The sequence below is a fragment of the Cebus imitator genome, unplaced genomic scaffold (genome assembly GCF_001604975.1).
Source record: "Cebus imitator isolate Cc_AM_T3 unplaced genomic scaffold, Cebus_imitator-1.0 Scaffold264, whole genome shotgun sequence".
Lineage (NCBI taxonomy): Eukaryota > Metazoa > Chordata > Mammalia > Primates > Cebidae > Cebus > Cebus imitator.
In genome coordinates, this window is record NW_016107579.1 from 757155 (window position 1) to 774982 (window position 17828).

Consider the following 17828-nt stretch of genomic DNA (forward strand, 5'->3'; position numbering starts at 1 on the left):
ACACCACCACGCCTGGCTAATTTTTTGTATCTTTAGTGGAGACGAGGTTTCACCACATTGGCCAGGCTGGTCTCCAACTCTTGACCTTGTGATCCACCCACCTTGGCCTCCCAAAGTGCTGGGATTACAGGTGTGAGCCACTGTATCCGGCCTTTTATTTATTTATTTTGTTTCTATTTACATGGAATATCTTTGCATCCCTTTATGTCTATGTGCATCTTTATAGGTGAAGTGTATTTCTTGTGGGAAATAGATTGTTGGGTCTTGTGGTTTTATTAATCATTCAGCGACTTGGTCTCTTTTGATTATAAAGTTTAGTTTATTTACATTTAATGTCATTATTGATAAGTACAGACTTCTGTCATTTTGTGTTTTGTATTCTGGTTGTTTTGTGGTCTTCTCCTTCTGGTCTTCCTTTTAGTGAAGATGATTTTCTTTGGTGATATGTTTTTATTTCTTGCTTTTTATTTTTTGTGTATGTGTTGTGTGTTTTTTTACTTGAGGTTACCATGAGGCTTTCCAATAATATCTTATAACCCAATATTTTAAACTGATGACAACTTAACACTGATTGCATAAGCAAACAAATAAGCAAAAAGAAAACTAATAAAACTAACTTTGTTCCCCTACTTTTTAACCTTTTGTTGTTTCTGTTTATATTGTGTGGTACCATGTCTTGTAAAGTTGTCGTAGTTATTAATTTTTATTGGTTTATCTTTTAGTCTTTCTGCTCAAGATTGAGTAGTTTATACACCATAATCACAGTGTTATAATATTCTGTGCTTTTCTATGTACTTATAATTACTAGTGAATTTTATACCTTCAGTGATTTCTTAAAGCTTATTAACCAGCCTTCCTTCCTGTCTTTCTTTCTTTCTTTCTTTCTTTTTTTTTTTTTTTTTTTTTTTTTTTTTTTTTTTTTTGAGATGGAGTCTTGTTCTATCACCCAGGCTGGAGTGCAGTATCTCGGTTCACTGTAACCTCCCACTCCTGGGTTTGAGCGATCCTCCCACCCCTGGGTTTCAGCGATCCTCCCACCCCAGCCTTCTAAGTACCTGCTGTGAAAGGATATCTTGGGGCCCTCAAATCACTAAGCTAAAGGAAAAAGTCAAGCTGGGAACTGCTTAGGGTACACCTGCCTCCCATTCTACTCAAAGTCACCCCTCTGCTCACTGAGATAAATCATATCTGATTGCCTCCTTTGGAGAGGCTAATCAGAAACTCAAAAGAATGCAACCATTTGTCTCTTATCTACCTACAGCCTGGAAGCCTCCCCTCTTTAAGCTGTCCTCTCCTTCCAGACCCAACCAATATTCATCTTACATATGTTGATTGATTCTTGTATCTCCCTGAAATGTATAAAACCAAACTGTGCTCTGACCACTTTGGGCTTTGGGCACACATTGTCAGGACCTCCTGAGGCTGTCATGGGTGTGTGTCCTCAACTTTGGCAAAATGAACTTCCTAAGTTAACTGAGATCTGTCTCAGATTTTCTGGGTTCACACTAGGATTACAGGCATGTGCCACCACTCCAGGCTGGTTTTTTGTTGTTGTTGTTGTTGTTGTTGTTTGTTTGTTTCCAGTAGAGATTTGTTTTTGCTATGTTGGCCAAGGTGGTCTCGAACTCTTGGCCTCAAGTGATCTGCCCACCTTGGCCTCCCAAAGTGCTAGGATTACAGGCGTGTGCCATGGTGCCCAGGCTATTTTCTTTCTGATTGAAGAGCTCCCTTTAGCATTTCTTATAGGACAGGTCCGGTGTTGAAATCCTCCATTTCTATATGGTAAAGTTTTTATTTCTTCTTAATGTTTGAAAGGTATTTTCACTGGATATGCTATTCTAGGATAAAAGTTATTTTCCTTCAGCATGATAAATATGTCATACCACTGTCTCCTGAACTATAAGTTTTACACTGAAAAGCCTGCTGCCAAATGTATTGGAGCTCCATTGTATGTTATTTCCTTTCTCTTGCTGCTTTGAAGATCTTTTTTTTTATCCTTGACCTTTGGAAGCTTGATTATTAAATGTCTTGAGGTAGTCTTATTGGGCTAAATCTGCTTGGTATTCTATAACCTTGTACTGGGTATTGATATCTTCCTCTGGGTTTGGGAAGTTCTCTGTTATCTCTTTCAATAAACTTTATACTCCTATCTCTCTCTTTGCCTCCTGTTGAAGATGAATAACTCTTAGATTAGCCCTTTTGAGGCTGTTTTCTAGATCTTGTAGACATGCTTCATTCTTTTTATTCTTTTGTCACTTTTGACTGTGTATTTTTAAATAGCCTGTCTTAGAGCTTACTTATTCTTTCTTCTGCTTGATCATTTCGCTGGTAAGAGACCCTTGCATTCTTTAGTATGTCAATTACATTTTTTTAACTCCAGAATTCTGCTAGACTCTTTATTTTAATCTCTTTGTTAAATTTATCTGATGAGATTTCAAATTCTTTCTTTGTGTTATCTTGATTTCATTGAGTTTCCTCAAAAGAACTATTTTGAATCATCTATCCGAAAGACCACATATCTGTCTCTCCAGGGTTGGTCCCTGGGGCATTAATTGATTTGGTGAAATCATATATTCCTGCATGGTCTTGATGCTAGTCAATGTTTGTTAGTATCTGGGCATTGAAGAGTTATGCACTTATTGTATTCTTCACAGTCTGGGTTTGTTTATACCCATCCTTCTTGGGAAGGCTTTTAAGATTATCCAAAGGGTAATCTAAGTTTTCAGTGACTACAGCCATATCTTCATTGGGGGCAACCCAATCCCGGTAACACTGTAGCTCTTGTAAGCTTATAGAGATATCACCTTGGTGGTCTTGGTTAAGATCTGGAAGAATTCTCTGGATTACAAGGCAGAGCCTCTTATTCTCTTCGCTTTCTCCCAAACAAAGAAAGTCTCTCTGTGCTGAGCTGCCTGGAGCTGGAGATGGGGTAACACAAGGACTCCAGTGGCCACCAGCACTAGGACTGTACTGGGTCACATTTGAAGCCAGCACAGCACCAGGTCTTGCCCAAGGCCCATAATAACTACTACCTGGCTACTGCCTAGTTTCACTCAAGGCCCTAGGGCTCTACAATCAGCAGGTGGTGAAGCCAGATAGGCTTGTGCCCTTCAGGGCAGCAAGTTCTCCTAGGTCCTGAGCATATCCACAGATTCTGTCCAGGGGACAGGTCCTGGAGTTGGAAACCTTAGAAATCTACATGGTGCTTTACTCTACTGCAGCCAAGCTTGCACCCAGGCCACACAGCCACGTTCTTCGCACTCTTCCCTCCAGTTTCCACAAGAAGAGGAATCTCTTGCCATGGCTACCACCACTTTAGGCCTGTGGTGAGTACTGCCTAGCTACCACCAATATTCGCTAAGGCCCAAGGGCTCCTATGACTAGAACATAAGCTCTAGTCAGCTTATGTTCAATGCTGCCACGCCTGTGACTCCCCCTTCAGGGCAATGGTCTCTCTTCTGACCCAGGACAGGTCTAGAAATGCTCAGCCCAAATGCCCATCAATGACAGACTGGATAAAGAAAATGTGGCACATATACACCATAGAATACTATGCAACTATAAAAAAGGATGAGTTCATGTCTTTTGCAGGGACATGGATGAAGCTGGAAACTATCATTCTCAGCAAACTGATACAAGAACAGAAAACCAAACACCACATGTTCTCACTCATAAGTGGGTGTTGAACAATAAGAACACATGGACACAGGCAGGAGAACATCACACATCGGGGTTTGTTGGGGGATGAGGGGACCAGGGGAGGGATAGCAGGGGGTGAGGGATTGGGGAGGGATAACATCAGGAGAAATACCTAATGTAGATGACAGTGGGGATGGATGTAGCAAACCACCGTGGCATGTGTCTACCTGTGAAACAATCCTGCACGAACTGCACACGTACCCCAGAACTTTAAAAAAAAAAAAAGAGAGAGAGGGAGAGAGAGGGGGAGAGAGAGAGAGAGAGAAAGAGAGAGAGAGGAGAGAGAGAAGGAAAGAAAGAAAAAAGAAATGAAGGAAGGAAGAAAGAAAGAGAAAGAAAGAAGAAAGAAAGAAAGAAAAGAAAAAAGAAAAGAAAAGAAAAGAAAGAAATGCTGTCCAGGAGCCAAGTTCTGGAATTGGGGACCTTAAGAGTCTGCTTGGTGCGCTCCCCTACTTCGGACTGGCTGGTACCTCGGCTGCAATACAAACGCTCCTTACTCTTCCCTCTCCTTTTCTCAAGCGGGAGTCTCTCCTCGTAACTACCACAACTGGAAATGTGCTGGGTCACACCTGAAGCCAACACATCCCTGAGTCCTCCAAGGCCTACGGTACATACTGCCTCTATATTTCTCCTGATTATTCATGGCCCAAGGGCTCTTTAGTCAGCAGGTGATGAATTCTGCCAGGATTGGGTTCTTCCCTTCAAGGCAGAAGTCCCCTTCTGGTCCAGATGTGTCTAGACATGTCATTCAGGAGCTAGGGGCTAGAATGGGGGCCTCAGGACTCTGCCTGATGCCATATCCTACTGTGGCTGAGCTGGTATCCAAGCCATAAGACAAAGTCATCTTTACTCTTCCCTCTCCTTTCCTCAAGCAAAGGCAGGGAGTTTCTCTTGAAACTCTAAGCTGTGCTGCCTAGGGTTTGCAGAGGCATGACACAAGCATTCTCTTGGCTGCCCTGGCTGGTCTCTCACTAGGTCAGTTGCCCCCAAAGTCCAGCTAAGCACCAGGACTTGCCCAGGAATTACAGTTCTTGTGGCCTAGATTGCCTTTTAAGTTTATTTGGAAACCTAGAACACTTTAGGCCTACAGTGGTGGGACTTGCCAGAACTCAGGTTCTGACCACTGGTATGGCATCAACTGTAGGCATCAGCTGAGTTCTTCCTGGCATTGCTTTCTGCTATGACAGGGCAGCATAGAGTTTTAATGCAAAGTCCCACAATCCCTGCACTTTCCCTCTAACAAGCACACAGATTGTCTCTCCGTATCACACAGCCACTGCTAGGGGATGCCGGAAGGGTGGCATCAGCAATTCAAGACTGTTCTTCCAGTGCCTCTTTCAGTGATATAAAGTTAAAACCAGAGACTGTGATCACTCACTGTGATGGCTAATATTGAGTGTCAACTTGATTGGGTTGAAGTATGCAAAATACTGTTCTGGGTATGTCTGTGAGGGTGTTGCCAAAGCAGATTAACATTTGAGTCAGTGGACTGGGAGAGACAGACCCACCCTCAATCTGGGTGGGCACCATCTAATCGGCTGCCAGCGTGGCAAGAATAAAAGCAGGCAGAAGGACATGGAAGGACTCGACGCGCTGAATCTTCTCCCTTCATCTTTCTGTGCTGGATGCTTCTGCCCCTCAAACATCCAACTCCAAGTTCTTCAGGTTTCAGACGCTTAGACTTACATCAGTGATTTGCCAGGGGCTCTTGGGCCTTCAGCCACATCCTGAAGGCTGAGCTAGCAGCTTCCCTACTTTTGAGGTTTGGGGACTTGGACTGGCTTCTTTGCTCCTCAGCTTGCAGATGGCCTATTGTAGGACTTCACCTTGTGATTGTGTGAGTCAATGCTCCTTAATAAACTCCCCTTCATATGTACATCTATCTTATTAGTTCTGTCCTTCTAGAGAAACCTAATACACTCACCAAATTTTTGGTTCTTATGAAGGTGTTTCTTTATATGGACAGTTCAATTTGTTGTTTCTGCAGAGAGGACAATAAATGAAGCCTTGTGTTTGGCCATCTTTGCTCTGCCTCCAAATGAGTACTGTAATGTTATATATATATATACATACATCCACATACATTTTATTGATATCAAGAAAACTAATATATTTATCACTTTACATATTTTATTTTTGTAGTGACAAAATTTAAAATATGTTGTAACAGTTTTTAAATATGCATCACATTAACTATAGGCACCTTGCTGTGCAATAGATTTTGAAAAATTTTTCCCTTCATCTAACTAAAACTTTGTACTATATAGTCAAAGTCTTTCCATTCCCTAGCCCCTCTACCCCCTACCATCCAGCCTCTGGTATCTACCACTCTATTCTCTACCTCTGTAATTTGATTTTTTAGATTTCACATAAAAGTGAGATCATGAAGTATTTATCTTTCTGTCCCTGTTTTTTTTTTTTCTTTTTCAATTGGCATCATGTTCTCCAGGTTCAACTATGTTGCCACAAATAATAGAATTTCCTCCTTTTTTAAGCTAAACAGTATTCTATTGTATATATATGCAGGTCACATTTTTCTTATTCATCTATTGATGGACCCTTAGGTTGATTTCATATCTTGGCTGTTGTGAATAATTCTGCAATGAACATTGGGGTGAAGATATCTCTTTAACATACTAAATACCCAGAAGTGGGATTCCTGGACCATAAGATAATTCTCTTTTTAGCTTTTTGAAGAACCTCCATACAGTTCTCAATAATGGATGTGCTAATGGAAACTCTCACCAACAATCTGCAAGCGTTCTGTTAGTTCCACATCCTCACCAACACTTCTCTTTCGTCTTTTTGATAATTGCCATTCTAACAGATATGATGTGATATCTCATTGTGATTTTAATATGCATCCTCTGATTACTGATGTTGACACTTCTTTTTCTCACAAACCTCTTGGCCATTTGTATATCTTCTTTTGAGAAGTATCTATTGAAGTCTTTTGTCCATTTTTAATCAGGTTGTTTTCTTGCTGTGGAGTTTTTCAAGTTCCTTACATATTTTAGATATTAACCCCATGTTAGATATGTCATTTGCAAATATTTTCTCTCATTCTGTAAGTTGTCTCTTTATACTGTTAATTGTTTCTTTTGCTATGTAGAAGCTTTTTGGTTTGATGTAATCTCATTTGTCTATTTTTGCTTTTGTTGTCTGTGCTTTAAGGATCATATCCCCAAAATTATTACATATATACATCTATCAATGTCAAGAAGATTTTCCCTATGTTTTCTTCTAGTACTCTTAGAGTTTCAGGTCTTACATTTAAGTCATTAATATATTTTGAGTTGATTTTTGTATAAGAGGTAAGATAAGCATCCAACTTTATTCTTCTGTCTGTGGGTATCTAGTTTTTATTGAAAAATACCTAGTTATAATTTCATTTTATATCTAGTATTTATTGAAGAGACTGTTTTTCTCCCCGTTATGTGTTCTCAGCACATGTATAGAAAATCAATTGACCACAGATACATGAATATATTTCTGGACTCTCTGTCATGTTTCATTGGCCAAAGTGTCTGTTTTTATGCCAGTGCCATGCTGATATGGTTTGGCTGTGTCTCCACTCAAATTTTATCTTGAATTGTTATCCCCATGTGTCATGAGGAACCCAGTGGAAGGTAACTGAATCATGGGGGCAGTTTTCCCCATGCTGTTTTCATGATAGTGAGTGACTTCTTACAGGATCTGATAGTTTTATAAGTGTCTGGCATTTCCCCTGCTCTCACTTCTCTCTCCTGCTGCCATGTGAAGAGGACATGTTTACTTCCCCTTCTGGCATAACTGTAAGTTTCCTGAGGCTTTCCCAGCTATGCAGAACTGTGAGTCAACTAAACCTTCTTCCTTTATAAATTACCCAGTCTTGGGTATTTCCTCATAGCAGGGTAAAAATGAACTAATACAGTAAGTGGGTACTGAGGTAGTGGGGTGATGCTATTAAAGATACCTGAAAATGTGGAAGCAACTTTGGAACTAGGTAACAGACAGAGGTTGGAAGAGTTTGGAGGCCTCAAACAGACAGGAAAATGTGGGAAAGTTGGAAACTTCCTAGATACTTGGAGGGCTTAGAAGACAGGAAGATATGAGGAAGTTTGGAACTTTCTAGAGACTTGTTGAATGGTTTTGATCAATATGCTGATATTGTTATGAACAATGAAGTCCAGGTGGTCTCAGATGGAGATGAGGAACTTCTTGGGAAATGGAGCAGAAGTGTTTCTTGCTATGCTTTAGCAGAGACTGGAGGCATTTTGCCCCTACCCTAGAGATCTGTGGAACGTTGAACTTGAGAGAGATGATTTAGGGTATCTGGCAGAAGAAATTTCTAAGTGACAAAGCACTCAAGAGGTTGCAAAGCGAAAAAATCTGAAAAATATGCAGCCCAATGATGTGGTAGAAAAGAAAAACCCATTTTCTGCGAAGAAATTCAAGCCTGTTGCAGAAATTTGCGTAACTAATGAGGAGCTGAATCTTAATCACCAACACAATGGGGAAAACGTCTCCAGGGTATGTCAGAGACCTTTATGGCAGCCCCTCTCATCACAAGCCTGGAAGCCTAGAAGGAAAACATGGTTTCATGGGCTGGGCCCAGGTCCCCACTGCTCTGTGCAACCTTGGGACATGGTGCCCTGCATTCCAGCTGCTTCATCTTTAGCCATGGCTAAAAGGGACATAGGTACAGCTCAGGCCATTGCTTTGGAGGGTGCAAGCCCCAAGCCTTGGCAGCTTCTATGTGGTGTTGAGCCGGCAGGTGCACAGAAATCAAGAATTGAGGCTTGGGAACCTCAGCCTAGATTTCAGAGGATGTAAACACCTGGATGTCCAGGCAGAATTTTGCTGCAGGGGTGGAGCTCTCATGGAGAACCTCTGCTAGGGCAGTGCGAAAGGGAAATGTGGGGTTGGAGCCTCCACACAGAATCCACTGGGGCGCTGCCTTCCAGAATGGTAGATCCACCAATAGCTTGCACTGTGCAACAGGAAAAGCCGTAGACACTCATTGCCAACCCATGAAAGCATCTGAGAGGGGGCTGTACCCTGAGAAGCCACAGGGGAAGAGCTTCCCAAGGCCATGGGAGCCTACCTCTTGCATCAGTGTGGCCTAGATGTGAGATATGGAGTCAAAGGATATCATTCTGGAAATTTAAGGGTAAATAACTGCCCTATTGGATTTTGGACTTGCATGGGACCTATAGCCCCTTTGTTTTGGCCAATTTCTCCCATTTGGAGTGGGTGTATTTACCCAGTGTCTGTATTTCCACTGAATCTAGAAAGTAGCTAACTTGCTTTTGATTTTACAAGTCTATAGGCAGAACAGACTTACCTTCTCTCAGAAAAACTTTGAACTTGGACTTTTGGGTTAATGCTGAAATGAGTTAAGACTTTGGAGGACTGTTGGGAAGGCATGATTTTGTTTCGAAATGTGAGAACATGAGATTTGGGAGGGGCCAGTTATGGCATGATATAGTTTGGCTATGTCCCCACCCAAATCTCATCTTGAATTGTAATCCCCACATGTTGTGGAAGAGATCCAATGGGAGGTAATTGAATCATGGGGGCAGTTTCCACCATGCCATTTTCAGGTTAATGAGTTCTTATGAAATATGATGGCTTTATAAGTGTCTGGCATTTCCCTTGCTGGCACTTCTCTCTCCTACTGCCATGTGAAGGACATATTTTCTTCCCCTTCCACCATGATTATAAGTTTTGTGAGATCTCCCCAGGTATGCAGAACTGTGAGTCAGTTCTAAATTATAAATTATGCAGTTTTGGGTATTCCTTCATAGCAGCATGCAAATGAACTAACACACATGCTATTTTGGTTACTATAGCTTTGTAGCATAATTTGAAATCAGGTAGTGTGATGCCCCCAGCTTTGTTCATTTTGCTTAATTACTTTGGCTTAGGATCATTTGTGTTTCCATATAAATTTTAAGATTCTTTTTCCTATTTATGTGAAAAATGACATTGATACTTTGATAGGGATTGCATTGTACCTCTAGATCACTTGGTTAATATGAACATTTTAACAATATTAGTTCTTCTAATTCATAAACATGGCATAACTTTTTCCTTATATCTTCTTTATTTCATTAATGTTTTACAATTTTTAGCATACAGATTTTTCACTGCCTTGGATCTGTTTATTTCTAAGTATTTTTTATGTTATTATAAATGAAACTTAATTTTTTTCAGATAGTTTGTTGTTAGTGTATAAAAACACTACTGATTTGTGAATATTAATTTTCTATCTTGCAACCTCACTGAATTTGCTTACTAGTTCCAACATTTTTTTAGTGGAGTGTTTAGGGTTTTCTATATATAAAATTATGTTGCTAACAACATGATTTTCACTTCTTTCTTTTTTACTTGGATGCCTTTTACTTCTCTCTCTCTCTCTCTCTCTCTCTTTTTTTTTTTTTTTTTTTTTTTTTTTTTTTTGTGCCTAATTCCTCTGGCTAGGACTTCACCAGTATTATATGTTGAAAAGAAGTGACACTGGGCATCTGTGTCTTGTTCCTGATATTAGAGAAAAAGCTTTACACTTTTTAACCACTGAGTATGATATTAGTTGTGGGTTTGTCATATATGGCCCTTATCATGTTGAGCTGAATTACATTACTTCTATGCCTAATTTGTTGAGAATTTTTATCATGAAAAGATGTTGAATTTTGTCTGGGATTTTTTCTACATCTATTAAGATGATCATATGATTTTGTTTTTCATTCTGTTAATGCAGTATAGCACATTTATTGACTTGTGTAAGATGAACCATTCTTGCATCCCAGGGATAAATCCCACTTGATCATGGTGACTGCTCCTTTTAATGAATTTAGTTTGCTAGTATTTTGTGGAGGATTTTTGCATCTATGCTCATCAGAGATATTGGCCTGTAACTTCCTTTTCTTGTAGTGTCCTTTTCTTGTAGTCCCTTTATGTTTTTACTGCCTTGCCAATGCTTACTTGTAATCTGGATCACCCGAAAGACTCAGCAGCTGGTGGGCTTCTGGATAGAACCAAAAATGAAAGCTGGGTTCAGCCTGAGCTCAGATATGAAAAGAGGGTGGTAGAAAATCACCACTCTTCTTCTGATTCTATTTAAAAAGCTGTGGGCTCAAACACATTCTCATGCCAAACTGCAAGGTTACTTTAACTCTAGAAAATTAAATGTTATGAATCAAATTGTATCAGTGATGACAAAACATCTGGCTATGGTTTTATTCCTTTAAGACTGGCACCTAATTGTCTGAAAACTTTCAAAGATACTTGGATGCATAAAGTATTTTCCCTACACCTTCAGAAATATCCATGGTTCTCTAAGTCTCTATAAAGTTCTTCCTTGTTCCCCCTACATCATTATGTTCATCCTGCCTCTTTACCACTGTTTCCCTGTCTATTTTCTCTCTTAATGGATTGTTAGGGAATATTGGAGGAAGAGCGAGAGAAACAAAATGGGTATAAGAAGTATGGTATAGGGATCGTGTATTTCTTATATCTGTGTAGTGTTTGGAGAACATTGGACTTCTCAGTGGAAAAACAAGACCTAAACTCCATGCTTCTTAACTTTTTGGGGTAGGTCACAGAATTCCTTGAAAACTAAAGAAAGATTTGAACTTGTTACCCAGAAATCTATATAGCTGCTAGCTTGCCCAATTTGCATTAAACAATTCCTGAAGCCCTTCCCTGGAGGAGAAAGCTCAGCCTTCTGTAGTGCTGGCTTGCCTGTGAGGAGGAACTCACGGTGGGTATTAACTAGGACTCTCTGAGGCAGGGGTAGTCTTCTGTCCTGGAGCCCTGGCCCTGTAAGGCACATATCAGAACACTGAAGCTAAATAATGCATAGTGAAAAAGACACAACTTCTGCTATCCTCATTGTATCCACCCCCTGTACAAGGAATCAGCTTCTAGTAGTATAGGGGGATGGTTTTAGATACATGATATCAGAGCTGAAAACACAAATGTACTTAACCTTAATTACCACACTTGATTACACCTCCCCCTTCTTAGCATTAACTCCAGGAGGTCCTTAGCCATGGCAGGGTGACTAAACTCCCAAACAAACCAAATAAATAAATAAATAAATAAATAAATCCATGTTTTCCAAATAGCAGTAGCAATTGTGCTTTATGTTATGAGCATACCCAAGAGCTTAATAAGACTACATTCTGTTGTGCCTATAATTACGCTAAGGGGAGAGTTTATTTTCTTCAAGCCTAGCAGTGTTCTCAATTTGGTTTTACAAGAAAATCTCATTAAGAAAGAGCTGAGAAAATTTTCCTTTAGGCTCTAAAATAAGCCAGCCCTGTTTGTTTACTTTGGGGGCATTTTTATTAGTTATCTCTTTAAAGTGCCTTAGAGAGAAATAAGACCTGAGCTTGGTTATCTCACTAAACCTCAGACAGAGAGAATGAAGCCCGAGGTGTTCTGACCACTGATCTGCAAGCTCTGATCAGAAATTGTACATTCCAGTTATAATCCAGATTGCCTTTTAGCTTAATTGGGAAGTTCTCAATGTCCTTTCCTCAGATGTGGTAGGGCTTGAGTCGCTGATAGGATTAATGTGGTCCCCTGACACCAACCTCATAAAGCATCTTACTATAATCAGTGTGTGACCCTTGTAGTCACAACACAGAGTGGTAGGTTCCACCAATGATTAAGGAACTGTCCTTCTTTCTGATTTTTTTTTCTATTATTTCTTCTTCTAAAGACATTTGTCTGACAACATTAGAGGATTGAAGGTTTGGAATTTTTTTCTGTGGCAGCTGGCATTTTTTAGAGGGGCGGGAGGAGATGGGAACCATGAAGTTGACCTTTACTGAGAGCCTACTCTGTACCATGGTCTCCTTCAGTCCTCACAATGAGCCTATGATAGAGGTAAGGTTCTTCTTGGTAGGATATTAGAAATGGGGACCCAGCTTGGAAGTCGAGCTAATCTTTAATGTGCTCTGAGCCTTGGTTTCCTCCTTCCTTCCTTAGGTAGTTGCTATCATAACTGAGTAGGACCGTGTGTGGAGCCACCTAGCCAAGTGCTAGACATATGTCAAGAACTATGAAGGGTCTGAGATTTTACTCTGCCTGCAGGCTAACAAGTCAGCCTGCCATTACTGGATGCTGGCAGAAGACATGATGCTCTTGGGTTGGAGTTGAAAAACTTTATTACACAGTGTGAGCTTCAGCTATGGATCAGTTCCCCTTTCACTCAAAGTCACACGGGAGTGATGTGGATGGTTCTGATGGGTTTGCATCACAGCAGAGAACTCCCAGGTTAGGGAACCCGAATCTTTTGCCTAGTGTTGGACAGTTCCTTCTGCTCTTATTTTTTGTATTATTTATTACATATTTTTTATATTATAAAAAAGAAGCCTGAATCTTTTACAATTGGTTGCAAACAAGTTTACCCCCTTTTCCACTGGGAGATAGTGTCTCTATCTTCCAGAGCTGTTTGCTGTACAAACATCCTTGAAAAACTGGTTTATAACAAAGGCTGCCAGAATCTTTGCTAGCAAAATGTGTAGGAATGCAAGAGACTTGCAAGAGAGTTATCTCCCCTACACATTTCTTTATTCAATAGATATTTATTGAGTACTTACTGTATACCATACATCACATTAGGTGCTAGGGATTCTTCAGTAGACAGAATACTCAAGGTCCCTACCCTTGTAGAGTGTTTGTCATGACACAATATTCTGAATGACATCTACAAATTCACGCTCCAATATAAAGAGGGGCTCTGGCTGGCAGGCCAGTTCTCAGCTGCCTCTTCAGAGAGTACATGTTTGCCCTCCAATATAAGGGAGATATTGCTTGTTCTTTTTTCCTCCAAGTGGCAGGTGGGGAGGATGCTGGATGTATACTAGCAAAGGAAAGGACTCTATCCTCATCTCCATGATCTTTTATCAGACTGGCTGAATGACTTTCCAAATTATCAGGTAAACGCACCTGACACTGTAACTTAAGCATGTCCATAGAATGACCCTGTATGGCAATACAGGCAATACCGTACCTATGGGAATAGTGGGACAGAATATTTAAAATTGAGACCTCATGAGAAATGTCAGTACATTGTTCCTATACACACAGGTGATCAGTCAGGGTCTGAGCATTTGTTGTCTGGCTGATTTGATCCTTAATTAATTTTGAATGGAAAAGCCCTAGAATCTATAAAGACATTTAGAAAACTCATCTTTTAGGTCATGTTTTAGCATGGCAGAAAGAAACCTGCAGCCCTGGAACCATGGAGACTGGGCAGACACCTTGGTTCTGCCTTTCCCTGCTTGTGTGGCCTTGTTTATAGTGTTCTCTCTCTCCAACCTCTGTATTCAGAGCACTTCTCCTTTTACAAAAGAACCAGAAAGTCCCAGGTAGTACTGGTTGTGTGGATTCAACAATTCATATTCTCACCTTCCTGATGAGCAGATTCTAAATCCAGGGTCAGAGGCCTCTTGAGCATGAGTGGTCATCAGACAGGTGTGCAGAGGGGCACTGAGGGCCAAAGGCTGCAGAGAGACAAGAGGAAAGAGGGAGACTCTGGGTGCCCCCAGAGCTGGTTGCTAGAGGCCCAGGATTGCCTGAGGAGCCATAGATACTTATTCTGCAAGTGCCCCAACATAAATATGACCCCAAAAATAGATTCTGTAGGAACCCATTCAGATTGATCACTTTTACTCAAAGATGCAGAATAACATGCAGGGGTTAAAAGTGTGGGCTCTCCTTTAAATTACCCAAGTTTGACTTTTAGCTCTAACAATAAGCAACTGTGTGACTTTGGACCAAGGTATCTAACCTTTCAGAGTGGTTTCTCAGCTGTGAAGCGGGGATGATAATATAATCTCTTAAGGAAGAATGAAAGTCATCTATTGCAGGCATGTAGCGCATGTCTGTTTCATAGCAGCTTCTCAGGAGTTGTACTGCTTCTTCTTTGTTTATGTTGATTTTCTAATAGAAATTACACATTGAACTGAAAAAACCAAGCTAGTCGTCTCCTAGCAAAATAATAGTAATAATCACCCACAATTGGCTCATTTTCTTTGGGGCTGTTTCTGGAAAGATTCCATTGCCTTCCAGCATCACTCTGCACAGGCTGTACCAGGCTCAGGCTGAAAAGCTGTGAACACAGGGCTTCTAGCAAACAGGCATCTTGACAGAGCACAGGTGGACCCTGCTCAGTGCTGCAGTGGTAGAGCCAGGTGTGTTTTAAATGAACCGATGTAATCAGACTTCCTTTTGTTTCTCTTCCCCCAGGATCTCTTTGAACTGAACTTACCCCATCAATTTCCTTACTTGAATAGCTTAACGAGGATTTGGAATTTCATTACACAGTGAAGGAACTCAAGTGCCTGGAAGGTCATTCAGGTCAGCATAGAAATGGCTGGAAAAGTGCCCATTAATGAGCTTAGTGGGAGAAAAATAACAACAAAATCACTTTCCATTTCCTCTCATGCTCTGGTGATGTTTTTCTCTCCCAACAAGGGACTGCTAAATATCCATGGGGTGATTTCAGGATGCCAAGTTTTATCATTTAGACTTCCTCTGGTGACTTGATGATAGTCTACTAGGATGTGGATGGGTCAGTATTATCTCCTGTAAACGGAAACTGTTACATGCAGCTTCCACTGCCTGTAGACTGGGAAGCCTTGGAATGGCTCATTAAAGAAGGACTCAATATTTTACTTCACAGTCTTCTTGCTTGAATGGTTTCTGAAGAGATGCTAGATGTAATTCTTATTTTTGCTACCCTATAGGTTTTCCCTTTGGCATCTTCCAAGACTTTTTTTCTTTATTTTTGCTTTTCTCAAGCTTAAATATGATATGCCTAGGTGTCTGTATTTTATATTTTGGTATTTATTCTTCTTGGTGTTCTTTAACCTCCCTCGATCTGTGGTTTGGTGTCTGATATTAACTAGGGAAATTCTCAGTCATTATTGCTTCAAATATTGCTTATGTTCCTTTCTTTGTTCTGCTCCTGGTATTCTCATTAAGTGTATTTACAACATTTGTAGTTGTCTTACCATTCTGGATTATTCTATTTTTATAAATCTTTTTTCTATTTAGGTTGCGAAAGTTTCTAGTGTCATATCCTGAAGCTCAGAGGTTCCTTCCTCAGCTGTGCCCAGTCTACTAAAGAATCTATGAGAGGAGAGTCTTCTTTTGGTGTCTTGATATCTAACATTTTAAAATTTCTTTTTTAGAATTTCAGTTTCTTTGCTTTACATTATTCATCTGTTCTTGCATATTGTCTACTTTTTATTTTAAAGTGGTTATATTAATCATAGTTCAAAAAATTCATTGGTAATTCCCACATCAAGGCTATCTTTGACTCTGGTTTGATGTGTGTTTAGCCTTTTCAAACTGTGTTTTTTGCCTTTTAGTGTGCCTTGTAATTTTTTTGTTGAAAGGTAGACATGATGCATTGGGTAAAAGGAACTGTGAAGATAGGCCTTTAGTTAATATGGTGGCGAGGTATGGGAGAAGGGCTAGTGTTCTGTAGTCATGTGACTACTGAGAACTGATTAGGTCTCAGTTGTTTTAGAGCCTGTGCACCTGGACTGTAAACTTCACTAGTGCTTCTCAATGGTACTTCCCCCTTAGGTGGGACAGAATGGCTACAGGGGGCTGGAGTTGGGTATTTCCCTTCCCCCAGGTATATTAGGATCTGATAAAAGCCTCTCAGGTTAGGCTCTGGTAAGTTAATTCTCATAAGGGTAGGCCCTATTAAGAACAGAATGGTTTGGTGTATTTCAAAATGGAATATTTTACCTTCTCCTTGGCAAAAGCACAGGGTGATTTTTCTCCAGTATTCACTGTGTGGACCTGATAGAGACCCTGGAGAAAATAAAACATAAAAATGTCTACCTCTACACTCTACTCCCCTCCATGTCTAAGTTCTCCTGGAGTTTTTAACTGTCAGATTTTTCCACACTGAGCCTCTAGCAATTTGTCAGTTAGAGTTTACGTTTTCTCACCCCAGCAGTGGTTCCTGCAGAAGTTTCTGCTTGTGGGTTTTTGCTCTGGAAAGCTGTGATTCTCTGTATTCACCTGACTCTCCCATTTTTGGAGCAGCATTTAGCACTGTGACCTGACTTCTCTGACAAATCTAAGAGGAGCTGTTGACTTTCTGGTTTGTTCAGCTTCTTCCCTGTTTTTCTGTTTTATTTTTTAATTCCATATTTTCTTTGTTCTAAGGTAAAGGAAGCACCTGATGAGGCTGAAATGGTGTTCACCGCACATTGCAGAGCAACAATGGCCTTTCAGGCGAGTGGAGACTCCTGGCGGGAGCAGAAGGAGAAGCGGGCAGCCATGATGGTGGGAATTCTGATCGGTGTGTTTGTGCTGTGCTGGATCCCCTTCTTCCTGACGGAGCTCATCAGCCCACTCTGTGCCTGCAGCCTGCCCCCCATCTGGAAAAGCATATTTCTGTGGCTTGGCTACTCCAATTCTTTCTTCAACCCCCTGATTTACACAGCTTTTAACAAGAACTACAACAATGCCTTCAAGAGCCTCTTTAATAAGCAGAGATGAAGACAGGGGTTAGAGAGACATGGGTAGAGTTGTAAGGAGGAAGGAAACTTGGACTTTTTCATCAGTGATCTGAGATCCTTCCCTCCACAGCTGAGTGCTAATGCTGTCTGGAGAGTTATACCATTGGGCCTGGACTGTAGAAGCAGCAGAGCCCAGGCTCTCAAGAAAGACAGCATAGGTCTGGCAGGGGTTGTAACTATGCCTTCTTCCCATGTGCATGGCAGACGTTGCCAGTCGGCCATGGCTTGTCCCCCCACTGAGCAACAACTCCATCTCAGAATCCTTTCCAGGACAGCCTCTAGGCAGCTACTGTTGATTGTTTAAAATGGATGCAAGAGTTGAAGCTGATTTGCTTTTCCTTTCTTAATAGTATATTCCTCAGAGAGGGCTTCTCAGCACTCAAGAGACTTCCTTCTTTCTGAGAAGAGCCCTGTCTACATCTTTTATCAACCTTACTTATCTCCCCCAGCCTCTTATGCTTTCCCAGTAGGACAGTGTATCCCAATTTGTGAGAAGATAAGGAGTCCTTCATCAGTGAGAGATGCTTCTGGATATTCAGGTTGCTCTGTAAGCCAATTAAATTGGCATTTCTGGGAGGTGCAACCCCA

The 17828-nt window shown here is 40.8% G+C and overlaps 1 protein-coding gene across 1 annotated transcript in view; it reads left to right on the forward strand.

The window, feature by feature from the left end:
• Nucleotides 1–17563, forward strand: part of LOC108283709 (5-hydroxytryptamine receptor 5B-like) — a 29056-nt gene extending 11493 nt beyond the window's left edge. Inside the window, 1 exon segment of the mRNA XM_017500228.2 lies at nucleotides 16885–17563. Coding sequence (XP_017355717.1) covers nucleotides 16885–17220 — 336 coding nt within the window. The 3' untranslated portion in view covers nucleotides 17221–17563.
• The last annotated feature ends 265 nt before the right edge of the window (nucleotides 17564–17828 follow it).